Source organism: Opisthocomus hoazin, chromosome 26, assembly GCF_030867145.1.
Source record: "Opisthocomus hoazin isolate bOpiHoa1 chromosome 26, bOpiHoa1.hap1, whole genome shotgun sequence".
Lineage (NCBI taxonomy): Eukaryota > Metazoa > Chordata > Aves > Opisthocomiformes > Opisthocomidae > Opisthocomus > Opisthocomus hoazin.
The window spans coordinates 1,179,129-1,192,004 of record NC_134439.1 but is presented as its reverse complement, the minus strand read 5'-3'; the positions used below and the strand labels follow the sequence as shown (position 1 = coordinate 1,192,004).

The window sequence follows — 12,876 nt, the reverse complement described above, 5'->3', positions numbered from 1 at the left end:
GTGACATTTTGGGAAAGAATGCTGGAGAGTTCGTGTCCCACTTCAGCATCATGCTTCAGTATCGTGAGAGAATTAAAAAGCAAACTGTGATTTAGAAACACGGCTTCCGAGTTTGGTTCTAACAGCGTTGGGTTTAGTGTTCCCTTGTAATGATGGCGTTATTCTGCGGTCGGTTGGTTAGCGCTGACTGGAGCGTATTAAAAAGCTGCTTAGCAGCAGCACGTGAGCTTTTCACATTAAGCTATGGTAGTTTCTGTGCTAGGTGATGGGGTTGGATTGACGCTCAGGTGCAGAATATTTGCTGCTTGGAGAAGTTGTGAGGCCTAGCATACAGCTTTGTAAGCCACCAAGATCTTACTTTCCTTTTTTAACTCTTAATCTGATCCTCTGCCACTGACGTGACCTAGCTGATGCTGGGTTTATTTGCTTTGCATACATACAACTAAATTAATCCAGACCACTTAATCAACTGATAAGAATCAGCTTTTTCAGGCTCTGATTTCAGCAGCAGTTTTTACCAGGTATGTAGCTCAGGAAGATCAGCTCTTAGTTGTTGCAGGAGATTAAAGAGAAACTTTATTAATGAAATTAAAGCTCATTCTCCTTGTTCCCTGCTTGGCTTTTGGAAGTGTTGAAAGCAGGCTTCTAAATGGAATGAGGCATCACTGCTCAGCAGCCTTAGTTCACAAATCCCTCTAATCATTCCTCCCACAGGCAGAAGCGTGTGGAGGTTGGTTGGTTGTTTGCTTTTTCACCATGGCAGGACAATACAAAGCCTTTTAAATACCTGTAGCTGTTTCCCAAGAAGCACGTGAGGCTTTGTCTGTTTTGCTTAGGAGTCGATAGAAAAGAGAAGCTTCTCTCGCTCTTACAGCTAGTGGGGATTATTTTAGCTGCTCCAGAAGTCCGTTTCAGGTTTGTGAATTGTTGGCCATGGTGGTAATAATGCTCTGCATGAGAAAGCTTATGGGATGCGACAAACAGCTCTGACTTCATCGCCTTGAGCGCAGTGTTTTCCCAGACTCATCTCTCCTTCTGATGCAGAACCAAAGATCACGTCTCCCTTTAAACCCTGCTTTATGATTTAAAAACCAATACTGTTTGCTCCTAGGGCTGCTTTCCAACGATTTGCTCCGAGGACGACATGGGCCTTGTAACAGAATCACAGAATGTTGGGGGTTGGCAGGGCCCTCTGTGGGTCACCCAGCCCAACCCCCTGCCCAAGCAGGGTCACCCAGAGCAGGCTGCACAGCACCGCGGCCAGGCGGGGCTGGAATATCTCCAGAGAAGGAGACTCCACAGCCTCCCTGGGCAGCCTGGGCCAGGGCTCCGTCACCCTCAGAGGGAAGAAGTTCTTCCTCGTGTTCAGCTGGAGCTTCCTCTGCTTCAGTTTGTGCCCGTTGGCCCTTGTCCTGTCGCTGGGCACCACTGGAAAGAGCCTGGCCCCATCCTCCTGACACCCACCCTGCAGATATTTGTAAGCATTTATGAGGTCCCCTCACAGCCTTCTCTTCTCCAGGCTGAACAAGCCCAGCTCCCTCAGCCTCTCCCCGTAGGAGAGATGCTCCAGTCCCCTGTCCCGTTCGCCAGCGCTCTGCGCCCTGTGCTGTTGGGAACCCAGCCCTGCTGTGCCTGCGTCGTCGGCCGCCGTTGGGTGGGCGCTGGGGCTGTGTGGTGGTTCTCGTCGTGGCCCTGCCCTCCAGCCCCTTTGCCATCTGCCTGTTTGATGCGTAGTTAGGCTTGACGATTTCAAGGTGCCTGTGCTCTAGTGTACCTTCAGAGAACCGTCACGCGGATGGAAGCCTGTAGTAATGCCGTAGGTGATACAGTCCTGTCGTCAGTGCTAGCCCACATGTACCCTCTGGTTATCATTTACTTCAATAGATAAATGAAAATCTCAGTTTATATTTAATCTATCAATCCACAAAGCATTCTTGGACCATATTTTAAACTATATTGCAGGTAATGCTCTATCCAACTAGAGTCCCATCCAGGAGTTTGAACGCTTGCGCACAAAGTTTTATCTTTTGGGAATTTATGGGGCCAGTTCTCTCTTGAAATGCCCTTGTTGACCAGAAGCTTCTTCCCTAAAGTAGGGTTTGTTTCCTTAATGAAAAGATGACTAAAATGTTAAATTGTTTTTGTTTACAGATGTTCTCAAACAATGATGAAGCTGTAATCAACAAAAAACTTCCAAAAGAGCTGCTGCTTCGGTAAGCCTCTCTCGCTTCATAAGCTCGGGGACTGTGGTGTGTGGTGTTGTTTGCAGCTGGTAGCTGATTTTGCTGGTATGCTCAGAAATCAGGAGCTGGGATTGGGTCACTTAAAAGCCGTGGACAAACAGAAGCAGATCAAAGGTCTGCATCAGCAGCAGTTTATACTAAATATTATTAGGGTTTTTTTTAAAAAAATGTTAAATTAATTTGCTGGTAGCCTGTTTCGTAGATGGAAGAACTTGGGACTAAAGAAGTCGTTAATGAAAATAAATGGTAGGTACAGGCTCACATGTGGAATAGGATTCTGCCTCTCTCTAAAGTGCTCCATTTTAAAAAAAGTTAGTTCCTCTGCTCCAGTTATGCTCGAGCAAGGTTTGTCCTGTTCCTCGTCAGTGAGAGACATGTTCAGCGCCTGGCAGGATGGTCCTGTTGGCAAAGATCAAACAGATCGGACGCTTTGGATTTCAGTGGACAGCTGTGCCCTCTCCCTGTGCTGCCCTTCTGCGTGTGCACACACACGCACACGCAGGCCTTTTTCAGTTTGCCTTCCCCAGTGCGGGTGTCGCGCGGCGAGTGTGTGTGGTTGTACTTCAGTCCTCGCAGGCTGGCATCTGGAAGTAAAGTCGTGTTCATCGGTGCTGTAAACAGACGCAGACTGTAAGCGGTGGAGGCAATTGCAGGTGCCAGCTTGAATTATTAACATGAACAAAATTCTTGCACTGCAAGAGACTGTGTAGTACTGTCAACGTTTAATGGCAATAAAAAGTCTGGGGAGAGGAGCTCTGACAAGGAAGCTGCTTCTAGCTCCCTTGTGAAATAAAATGAATAGGAAAAAAGTCTGACTTTTTTTTTTTTTTTTTCTTTTGAGTGCACTGCCTCCTCTGTACTCTGCAATGGTATCTCCAATTGGATCGGTTTCTTTTATTCCAGCATTACTCATCCAAGAGCAAGTCGTACGGCTTCTACAGCCCTCCTTGCTCATGATGTGGGTGTTCGGTTTCTGAGCCTGGCGTACAGGCAAAGGATTGTCCGAGCCACGCAGAGACTGCTGTGCAAAGATCCGCGTCAGGTAGCTGGAGAGACAAGCAGCCTGGGGGAGGAGCGGGAGGGAGCAGCAAACAGGGGGATGCCCTAGCATGGAGGAGTCTGCACGGTTTTTGCAGGTGACAGCGGCTGTCGTCACCCAGCGCTTGCCCTGAACTGTTGGCATGGATGTGTTGCAGCAAAAGGGGAGTTTGAAGAGTGAGGAAGAGGAGTCTGGATTTTCTGAGGGGATTCGTTTTCTGATGGGAGCCAGTAGGTGCTGGTATTGCAGATGCAACAAAAGCAGGACTTGCCGGTGTGGTAAGGTGACAAGACAGCGGGAGGCTGGGGACAGGTTGTGAGGAGCACGGACACGTGAGGCAAGGTGTTGGTGGGAAAACAGGGAATCTGGGAGGGAGGAAGAGTTCAGGGGGTGGCATTTAACTGAGATTTTGCATGGACTTCAAGGGAAGAGGGGTGTGGGCATGGAGCTCCTGAGGAGCAGGACCTCGGATTAGAGCTTTCGGGTGAGCTTTCTGGTCGATTGGTCAAAGTGGAATGGTCCTGACTGGGACCAGTGAGCACGTCTTGGGCCGTGGGAGGGAGCTGGTGTTGAGGACCATTGCTAGACAATTGGAGAAGGATTTGTGGCAAGTAGGAGGGAAGGTCCTGCACCAAGCAGGGAATTTCAGCAGTGCAAGGCACAGTGTGGCAGAGTACTCAGCGGTGTGCACGCTTCTGCCCCGCAGAAGGTGGTTTTGTCGTTTGTGTCTGGATATCACCAATCGTCCTCACCTGCTGTAACACAGAGCAAGTGTCCAGGGTTGGGTGGAACCTAGAAGAAATCAGGAGACGAAGTTTATAAATGTTAAAGTTCGTAAGTTACAGTTTTAAGTGTTGGAATTCACTGTTAGCATACTGTGAAAATTAATTAGTGTGGATTGACTGTGCAGCCTTTGAAAGAGCAACTTGGATGCATTTGTCTGCAGGAATCTCCTGTAACTTGAGCGTCGCTGTCTGAAAGACAAAGGCTTGTGTGTTGGAGCAGCGCTGCTGCCTAATGTCTTGTTCTCTGCTTTCTGCATTCTGCAGATGGCATTGGTGTCTCGTGTGTGTGGCTGCAAAATGGAAAGCTGTACTTGAGCAAAACAAAGAGTGGGAGGGTGAAAAAGAGGTGAAGAGCAGCCTTTGTCACCCCCCAAGATACAGAACTGGGAAAGTCCAGTAACGCTTCTGTCTGGGAGGGTGGGGTGGAGGTGTAAAGCGCTCTGGAGGGCTGTCCTCAGAAACCTCTCCTTGAAATGTGGCCGTGCGTCAGCCGTCGCGTCGTGTCCTGCCCTCCCACGATGCTGGTGGCAGTGATGTTCATCCTGTGTTTCCCCCAGAGCAGGACTCTAAACAACGCTGTTGCGCAGCATGTGGGTAGAGAGATCAGTGACGGGTCACAAATCCTGGTCCTGATACCACCATACCTGCTTCAGCTTTGTCTCGTGCCAGCCAAGTTGCTCGGACCTTCCACCTTTATGTGTGAGTGCACCTTTACACAGGGAAAAATGAGCCAAGCCAGCAAGAAGGGGAGTTCCGTCCACAGCCTGCGTTCCTTTGCTGCTGCCAGCCCCTCTTTGGGCAGGGTCTGGCTTGGTGACCCTGAACGGTGAAGCTGTGGTCCGCGTCGACTCTGGCTGTGACCGCTTCCCAGAATCACAGAATGTTCGGGGTTGGAAGGGACCTCTATGGGTCATCTAGTCCAAACCCCCTGCCCAAGCAGGGTCACCCAGAGCAGGCTGCACAGGACCTTGTCCAGGCGGGGCTGGAATATCTCCAGAGAAGGAGACTCCACAACCTCCCTGGGCAGCCTGTTCCAGTGCTCTGTCACCCTCAGAGGGAAGAAGTGCTTCCTCACGTTCAACTGGAGCTTCCTCTGCTTCAGTTTATGCCCATTGCCCCTTGTCCTGTCGCTGGGCACCACAGAAAAGAGTTTGGCCCCATCCTCCTGACACCCACCCTTCAGATATTTGTAAGCATTTATGAGGTCCCCTCTCAGCCTTCTCTTCTCCAGGCTGAACAAGCCCAGCTCCCTCAGCCTCTCCTCGGAGGAGAGATTCTCCAGTCCCCTCCTCATCCTCGTAGCCCTCCGCTGGACTCTCTCCAGTAGCTCCTCATCTTTCTTGAACTGGGGAGCCCAGAACTGGACAGAGTAGTCCAGATGGGGCCTCACTAGGGCAGAGCAGAGGGGAAGGAGAACCTCCCTCGACTTGCTGGCCACACTCCTCTTGATGCACCCCAGGATCCCATTAGCTTTCTTGGCAGAAAGGGACACATCATGTCCCCGTTTCCCTGTGCTGGCATGGATGATGCCCCGTTGGAAAGGTGCGGTCATTCTTTGAGGACTGCCCACCGGTCGCTTTTTGTCTAGAAGCCAAACCCCAACCACAAGCCTGGATTTTCTGTGGCAGTGGTGGTCTCTGCTGGCTTCCTGAAGATGGTTTGCTCTCGGCGTGACGTGGGGCTGCTAAACGGCTTATGCTTGGCAGGGTGAAGGGGAGCAGGCTGCAGGAGCTCGTCTTCCCCTTACTGGTTCACAGGCAGGTCAAGCAGTTTTCAATTCTCTCCTGGCGTAAGCGGCTTTTACTCCATGCCACCTCCTGCTGCCTGCTAGCCTGTTTTCAACACATCCAGTCACCGGCCCTGGTTTTGCCACCTGACCTTCACAGCCCCACGTTGGTTTATTCCTCGGGAGCTTGAGTTCTGCTCGGGACGAGGAAGCAGCGGAGCGCGTGGGGTGCCGGTGAGCTGGCGGCAAAGTCCTTGTTTCTCTGTTTCTGGCCAGCCCATCGGCGTGAAATGAGTACGGAGCGAGATGTAGCTTGAATGGTGGGTCACTGACATAAATCGGTGTTGGTAATTTTAGAAGGCTAAAGGCCTGAACTAGCTCACCTCAAAGCCCGCAGCATCCAGGGATTTCATTAGAGTCTTGACCCTAATCTAATTAGAGTGGAGTGGGAAAGTGAGGAGTCCTGGTAAACCCTGAGTGGATTAAGAGGTTGAAACCTGAAAAATGCTCGAACTGCTGTGTGTTTTAGCTGAGTGCTCTGGTGCTGAGCTGTTCAGACAGAGTCCTAAACATAGTGAGTTACTTTGCAGAGAAATCATTTAATCTGCTGCAATACCAGACTTGTGTTAATTCCTATTTGGAATATTCAGTCCGCCTTCCCCTGTGATCGCGGTTTGATGATGAGGTCATTGTGTGGATTATTTTCTTACTGTCAGCTCTGAAGAGTAGACAGCCCAGTGCAAGAGTCCGGCAGTCAGCTGTGAGCAGAGCAGAAATCCTGTCTGCTGGGTGTGAAAACAAACCTCCCAGCTCTGTGCCTTGTGATCTGTTAACGTCGAATCAGGAAAGCCATTATTCAGGTAATACAGGTCAGCCTGCTGCTGCTTACTGTCCTCTGCTTTCTTTACCAGATAAACTGAATCCGACCAGAGCAGCAGATATTTGCTAAGAATTTGGTGCTTTGGAACAACTCCCGGAGGAACTGGCCCTCTGTTACGGAGAGAGGGTCTGGAGCTGACTAGCTAAGTGTCATCCAAATTTCTTGTCAGCCCAGAATGCTTCCTCGTTGTTATGGCCAGTTTTAATTGAGCCATAGGCTAATAGCAAGAAGGCATATTATTTCAAGCGAACATATCGGTTACCTTTGCTTTCTCTTATACTGCACAGATTGCTGAAAAGACACTCAGACCGGTACCGTGCTCCTGTTGGAAGGTAACCTCTGCTCAGTCGTGGCTTGGGTTTTTTTCAAATGTTCCCAAAGAGCTCCCTGGAGAACAAAAAGCCTGTCCTCAGGGCTGCATTGGAAAACTGAGCTTGGGTCATGATGCCTGTGAGATTGTAACTGGGCTCCTTCCATTCTCTCCAGTTGATGGGGAGCTCTGAAATGACCAAAATGCACAGCACCGTGGTGACTGCTGCCGAAAGAGTAATTTAATTTTTGCCGTCTGATTCTGCTGAGTCATTAGCGAACATTCTTGAACAAGCAAGAGAGCAGTTCTGAAAACACTGGAAAAGCCTCTTAAGCTTTTCAGAGCCAAAGTCTCGGAGTTTGACAGCGAGGGAACTCGTGGCGCGGCGCGGTGGTGTGAACCTCAGAGGCGAGCGGGGCGCGAGCTCTGCTGGGCTGGCATCCCTCCTGCTCTGTGGGCAGACTGGGAAGGGAGGAGCAGGAAGCAGGAAAGAATTCGGCCAAGACCTAATAGCCCTGATAGAGGGATGAGATGGTTATTAATAGCCTGGGATTTCTGTGGAGAAAGCAATTTTAGTGAAAATATAGAAAGCTTACGTAGTTATTGACCTAGCTGCTGTTCCCATGGAGTTTGGTGGGTTTTTTGCTCCTATGATGGGAATCTAGGGTGAAAGTAAGAATTTCCCCTAGCTTCTATCATTTCCCTTGGCTTTCCTTGTATTGTTGTACATTGACATTGTGCTAAATAAATCCTCAGTGCTCCCATACATGGGTGAATAAATGACATTTCATTCAAGGGGAGGAGTTGTCTATAAGCAGCTGAAAGCGAGTACGGAACTGCTGCTGAAACCGAGAAGCGGGTTCCTGGAATAGTCTTCAGGTGAAATGCGTAGTAGCTCTTTTGCAGACCTCCGAACTGCGTGTATCCAAGCAGGTCACTGTGAGTTTTGTCCCTCGCTGAGATGCAGGAGGAGCAGATGAGACATAGCTCGATCCAGGGTCCTTGTATCTGTGAGCGTTTGAGCAGTATGGAAGCACAGGAAGGCGTGTGGCTGTTTATTCTGCTGTACCCTGGCTTACCTGAACATTTGGCCATTCAGCTACGGGATACCTGTAAGCATCAGTGTGGTGATAAACAATCTGCATTCATCTGCTGTCGGTAACATCCTTTTCTTTTCCACCAACATCGATGTTTCGAAAGTGCTTTTTATCTGCCTGCTAGTGAAGGGAGCTTGGTCGTGCAGTGGTTGGATCGCATCATCTCAGCCTTGCTTGTGTCCTTGCCTTAAATTTGAAAATCCAGGATTTGTGACTTGTGTATAACAATGTACAAACGCGTGGGTGTCTGTGGAGGTGTGCAGCTCGTACTGACGTGCGTACAAAACTTGGTGTCAGTAGCAAAAGCCTGGATAATGCCTCGCCGTTTATCTCCGGGACAAAGTGCGGTGTATCCGTGATGCACACGACGTCTGTTCGCTGTTCTCAGCACCTCTTCCCCCAGCGTTAGCAGGATCTGGGCTGTTTGTTCAGATGTGATCTTTGTACTCACCTGGGGAGATGAACACATCATGCAGCTTTCTGATTTGTATATTCGAGTTTCCGTAACACCTTAGTACAGGGTGTTTGTGAAGTTTATACGTCACACAAAAGGAATATGCTGCCAGCAACATCTCGTTTCTGAGCCTCTTCCAGCACAGGCAGGTCCGCTGAGAAAGTAGGAAAGCTTACGTACGCTTCCCCCTCCAGCCCCTGGACTTGTGGGGGGATGGCTGAAGTGTTGCAGGTATCCACACAATTGCGAACGTGGGCGTACGCTGTTCTCTGGAGAAAGTCTGGAGAGATTTGGAGCAGTGGAATATTGTTTGTTCTCAGAATTTCTCCTGAACAACCATTACTTTATGACAAGAGCATTTTGTGAAATAGTGTATGGCATTGGAAGAAAATTGATTACCCCAAACCTTTAACGCTTTCATCTGATAACGTTTGCCTTCTCTTTCTGGTGGTCTTCAAGTTTAAAGTATTAAATAGTGTGTGCCAGTGTTTTCTTGTAGTCAAACACTGTATTATCTGTGAAAAAACATTTCATCCTGCGGCTTTATAATTGCTGTCAAAGACAGAGCTTACTGCCTTGCTGCTGTTTGCTTGCCCTTCTGTGTTTGGCGGCATATGATTGTTTTGAATAACTGTAAACCATAAAATAACTATATTGATGAATTGGTCCACGTTTCGGAGCTGTAAACGGGCTTGGTGCCTCCTGCGTTCACAGGCAGGGGTGTATATGCCTAGATAAATGCACAGATGCCTTAGCCCAGCATAGCATTGCAAAGCATTACTGTCTAATGCCTTTATCCCAGTAAATAGGACAGCAACACCGGGGCGTGGGCCTGAACCCTCGGGTGTGCCCTGGCAGAGGAGTGACGTACGGCGGAGGAGTGACCGCGTCGGCTTAGTCCTCAGTGCCTCTCTGCTAGACGCTACACCGACACGATGGAACGCGTCGCCTGGCTGGGCCAAGCAAAACACTCCTCCCACCTCCGCGTGAATGACACTTCAGATTTAGCACAGCCGTGTGAAAGAATAAGCCACGCGCTGAAAGCGGGCTGCCGTGTCGCTTGGGTCTGTGGACTGCTCGTTATTCCGCTGCCCGCTGTGGGGAGCGGTTGCTGGAGGTGCTGGTTTTGCTGAGCCGCGGCGCTGGGCGCGGCGATGCTCCTGTGTCGAGTGGGAGCCAAAGCAGCACAGCGTGGCGGCTTGTTCTGCCATGCCCTGGCTTGACTCAGCACTTGTTCAGCTGCACAATACCTGTCAGCATCTGATTTGATAAATGATCATTGAATTTACTGTCAGTAAATACTACAAGGTGTGAGTTTAATACTTCACGGCAACTCGGTATCTGTGTTGTGCTGTCCTTTGTTAACTGCCAGGTCTGCGCTTCTTTTCACAGTTCAGCTTTCAACTGAATTACAAAGACGTTTTGCTTCTCCAGTCTTTTTTTCCCCCCCCCTTTGTTTTCCAATCTCTTTGTTTTATTTGTAGATAACCAATAAGGTATCTCTTGTTTCTGTTGCAGAATTTTCTCTTTCCTGGATGTGGTCACTCTGTGTCGTTGCGCTCAAGTTTCCAGGGTAAGCACCTTCCTCCTTGCTGGTGGATTGAACAGGGGGTTGGATCTGGGTGACAGACCTCTCGCTCCAGCCTTCCCTAGCGTGTCAGACTGGGAGGATTGGGACCGGGGAGCTTTTGCAACTCAACTGCTGTTATTTAGTGTCCCATATTAACACCGCAATACCCGAAACTTCTGACAGCGTCGGTGAAGGGGGACTCGGATACCATTTTCCCAGTGTCCCAGGCCCTGAGCAGGTTATGCAGGGGAAGCGGCTGCCTTTTTGCCCCAAAATTCTCCACTTAGCCTGGGTTTGTACGGGAGGCCTGCGCTGATGAAAATACCCAGCTTGGATGAGTTTCAGATGGCATCTTGTGGGTTTTGGTGGAGATGGAGACATTTTGATGCACAAAGATGCTGCACAGTCAAGGACAGTTTATTTTCCTACTTGGATGGAGTTGAAGTAAACACGGAAGAAAAAAATAAGCGTCTGGTTTGTTTAGGGTTGTTTTTTTCCTTTAGTAGCTCGTAGTTTTGTGGGCTTCAGCTAATGAAACGCAGCTTGGATTATTTGCTTGGGAAAGTTCCTCCAACTGCCGGTCCGGTTATCTGGAGCTGCCAGATTGGTTCGGATGCTTTATCCTGCCAGTATCCAGCCAGACACACAGCGGAGCCGTCACTAGAGTGGGAGGGGACAGTCGGTCACACGGGAGGGGGGTTGTAGTGGTGTATTCACTGTACTGGCAGAGCCGGTGGCAACTGACACCCCTACAAAACTGATCAGCCGTGGGTTCAAACTTGCACCATAACTTGTTTCAGTATTCAGAGTACATACAAGTAAAGAAAGACTATGCCTGAACATTTTTTTAATTGCATTAAAAAATAGCCTGTGTGATGTCTAGGCATTACGGTTATCATCCCATGTTCTCTGAACAGCACAGGTCTTCTAGGGAGCGATCTTCCAACTGAAATTCACTGCTCCAGCAGAACAGTACTGACCAAAACGGGCTGCCAAAGATACTTGCCAGTGTCAAGGTGTACTCCCGTTTTTGTTGCTTGTTCCTGTTTACACAGTCCGCAGGGCATCGGAGAACGTGTCAGTCATTGTGCAACACCGTATGTACCGTAAAGGACCAAAGTGTCCGCACAGAGCTGCAGAAAGGCTGTGTGCAACGTTCCCGACGTTACACATGAAAATATGCTGTGTTACAGCTCGCATCCGCCGATGCATTGCTTTTCCACTGGAGCTAGTACTTTTCTCATGGCGATAACTAGACCTTAAAACAAATACTAGCAATGAGATTTAAAATGCAGAAAATCAATGACTGCTTACAGTTCTGTTGACTGTTTGATGTCTGTACGTGGCTTGCGCAAGAAACAGGATATTGTGATGGAGATGTAGCTTAGTGCATGTAATAGATAGTGTAAAAATATGCCCATATACATGTACATGCACTCTTTTGTAACGATGGACTCATGGTTATTATGAAATCTAGTTGTTTACTTTGACTATATAATTAAAACTTCTAGTGTAGTATTGCATTGACAACCCTTATTGATTCATTAAGGGCAAAATTACTAACTTTCAGTTCCTGGTTCTCGTTTTTTAGCATAAACCACATGAAATTGTTTGTTAGGAAAAAAAACCAAACCAACAAACCCTGAAATCGGAGGTAGTAAACACTCACTCAGGCAGTGGTGTATAGGTCTTGGGTCAGAGCTGGATGCTTTATCTGGACAGCTTGCAAAGCTTTGAGTTTCCCCATCTGTGGGGCACAGCACCTCGTGCACCAGGCCGTGGAACTGCCCTGAACACCTCTTTCTGCTGGAGGAAAGAGAAGGTGTGCGAGATGGCAGCCTCGCCACAGTCCTCTGTCCCAGCACCACCACGTCCTCCGCTCCCCCAGACTAGCTCTGCTTCTCTGGTCAGTGTAGATGCCTGGGGTGGGGTCTCCTCTGGGGATTGCCCGTGTCCTGGTGTCCTTCATCTTCCTTCTGATCCCACAAGCATCCCCTAAAGGCCTTGGTTTAGCTGGAGATGCTGCAGAGGGAATTAGATGCCAGCCAGGGCTGTGACGATGCCGCGCTCCAGCTCTGCCTCCTGTCCTGGGCTCGGCGTCGGTGCCTGCCGGGGGAGCAGAATCCTGGGCACCATGGGCCAGCTGGGCTTGGGGACGTGGGACGAGCGTGCCGAGTAGGCGAGGGGACTCGTGTCCAAGCAAGCCATTCTGGTAACTGCAGTTTTCCCTGTTGGCTGTGATTACTTGTTGCCTTTACACCTGAGACGGAATGTTGTTTCTGAAAGGAACAAGCTGCAGCTAGGTCCCCACGGGTGCTTTTTTTCATATTAACAACACATTTACGTTTTTTCCCCTGATAAAGGCATGGAATGTTCTGGCCCTGGATGGCAGTAACTGGCAGCGAATTGACCTGTTTGATTTCCAGAGGGATATTGAGGTATAATTAAGTGACATACAAACCCATTTTTCTTGTTAAAATGTAATTACAGCCTAGAAAGGATTAATACTCCCGGTGTAGCCCTTTCTACCTTCCCTGGAGATAGAAATCATTAATTTCAGTTGTTCTTACGTTCAGGGAGTCTTTAAAAGGGCAATCCATTCAGCTTTTGAAAATGGACAGAATTGTATATTTGTATCAGGGCTTGAGGGTAGGAATAGAAGGAAAGTATTTCCATGTGCATTCTGCAAACAGACGTAAGTAGAATGGGTACGTCCTGGTGGAATGTTACTGCTGCTTCTGGACAGCAGGATCAAGGCTACTTTTGCTTTCA

At 49.0% G+C, this 12,876-nt stretch overlaps 1 protein-coding gene across 4 annotated transcripts in view; it reads left to right on the top strand.

Annotated features, from left to right (window-relative positions):
* FBXL20 (F-box and leucine rich repeat protein 20) overlaps positions 1-12,876 on the top strand; it is a 48,986-nt gene that overhangs the window by 18,864 nt on the left and 17,246 nt on the right. For 3 of the 4 annotated variants that reach the window (XM_075443329.1, XM_075443330.1, XM_075443328.1), the window contains exons 2-4: positions 2,152-2,213; positions 10,053-10,107; positions 12,468-12,542. In XM_075443329.1, coding sequence (XP_075299444.1) covers positions 2,152-2,213; positions 10,053-10,107; positions 12,468-12,542 — 192 coding nt within the window. The remainder of the gene's footprint in view (positions 1-2,151; positions 2,214-10,052; positions 10,108-12,467; positions 12,543-12,876) is intronic. The other variant, XM_075443331.1, reaches the window with a different exon arrangement.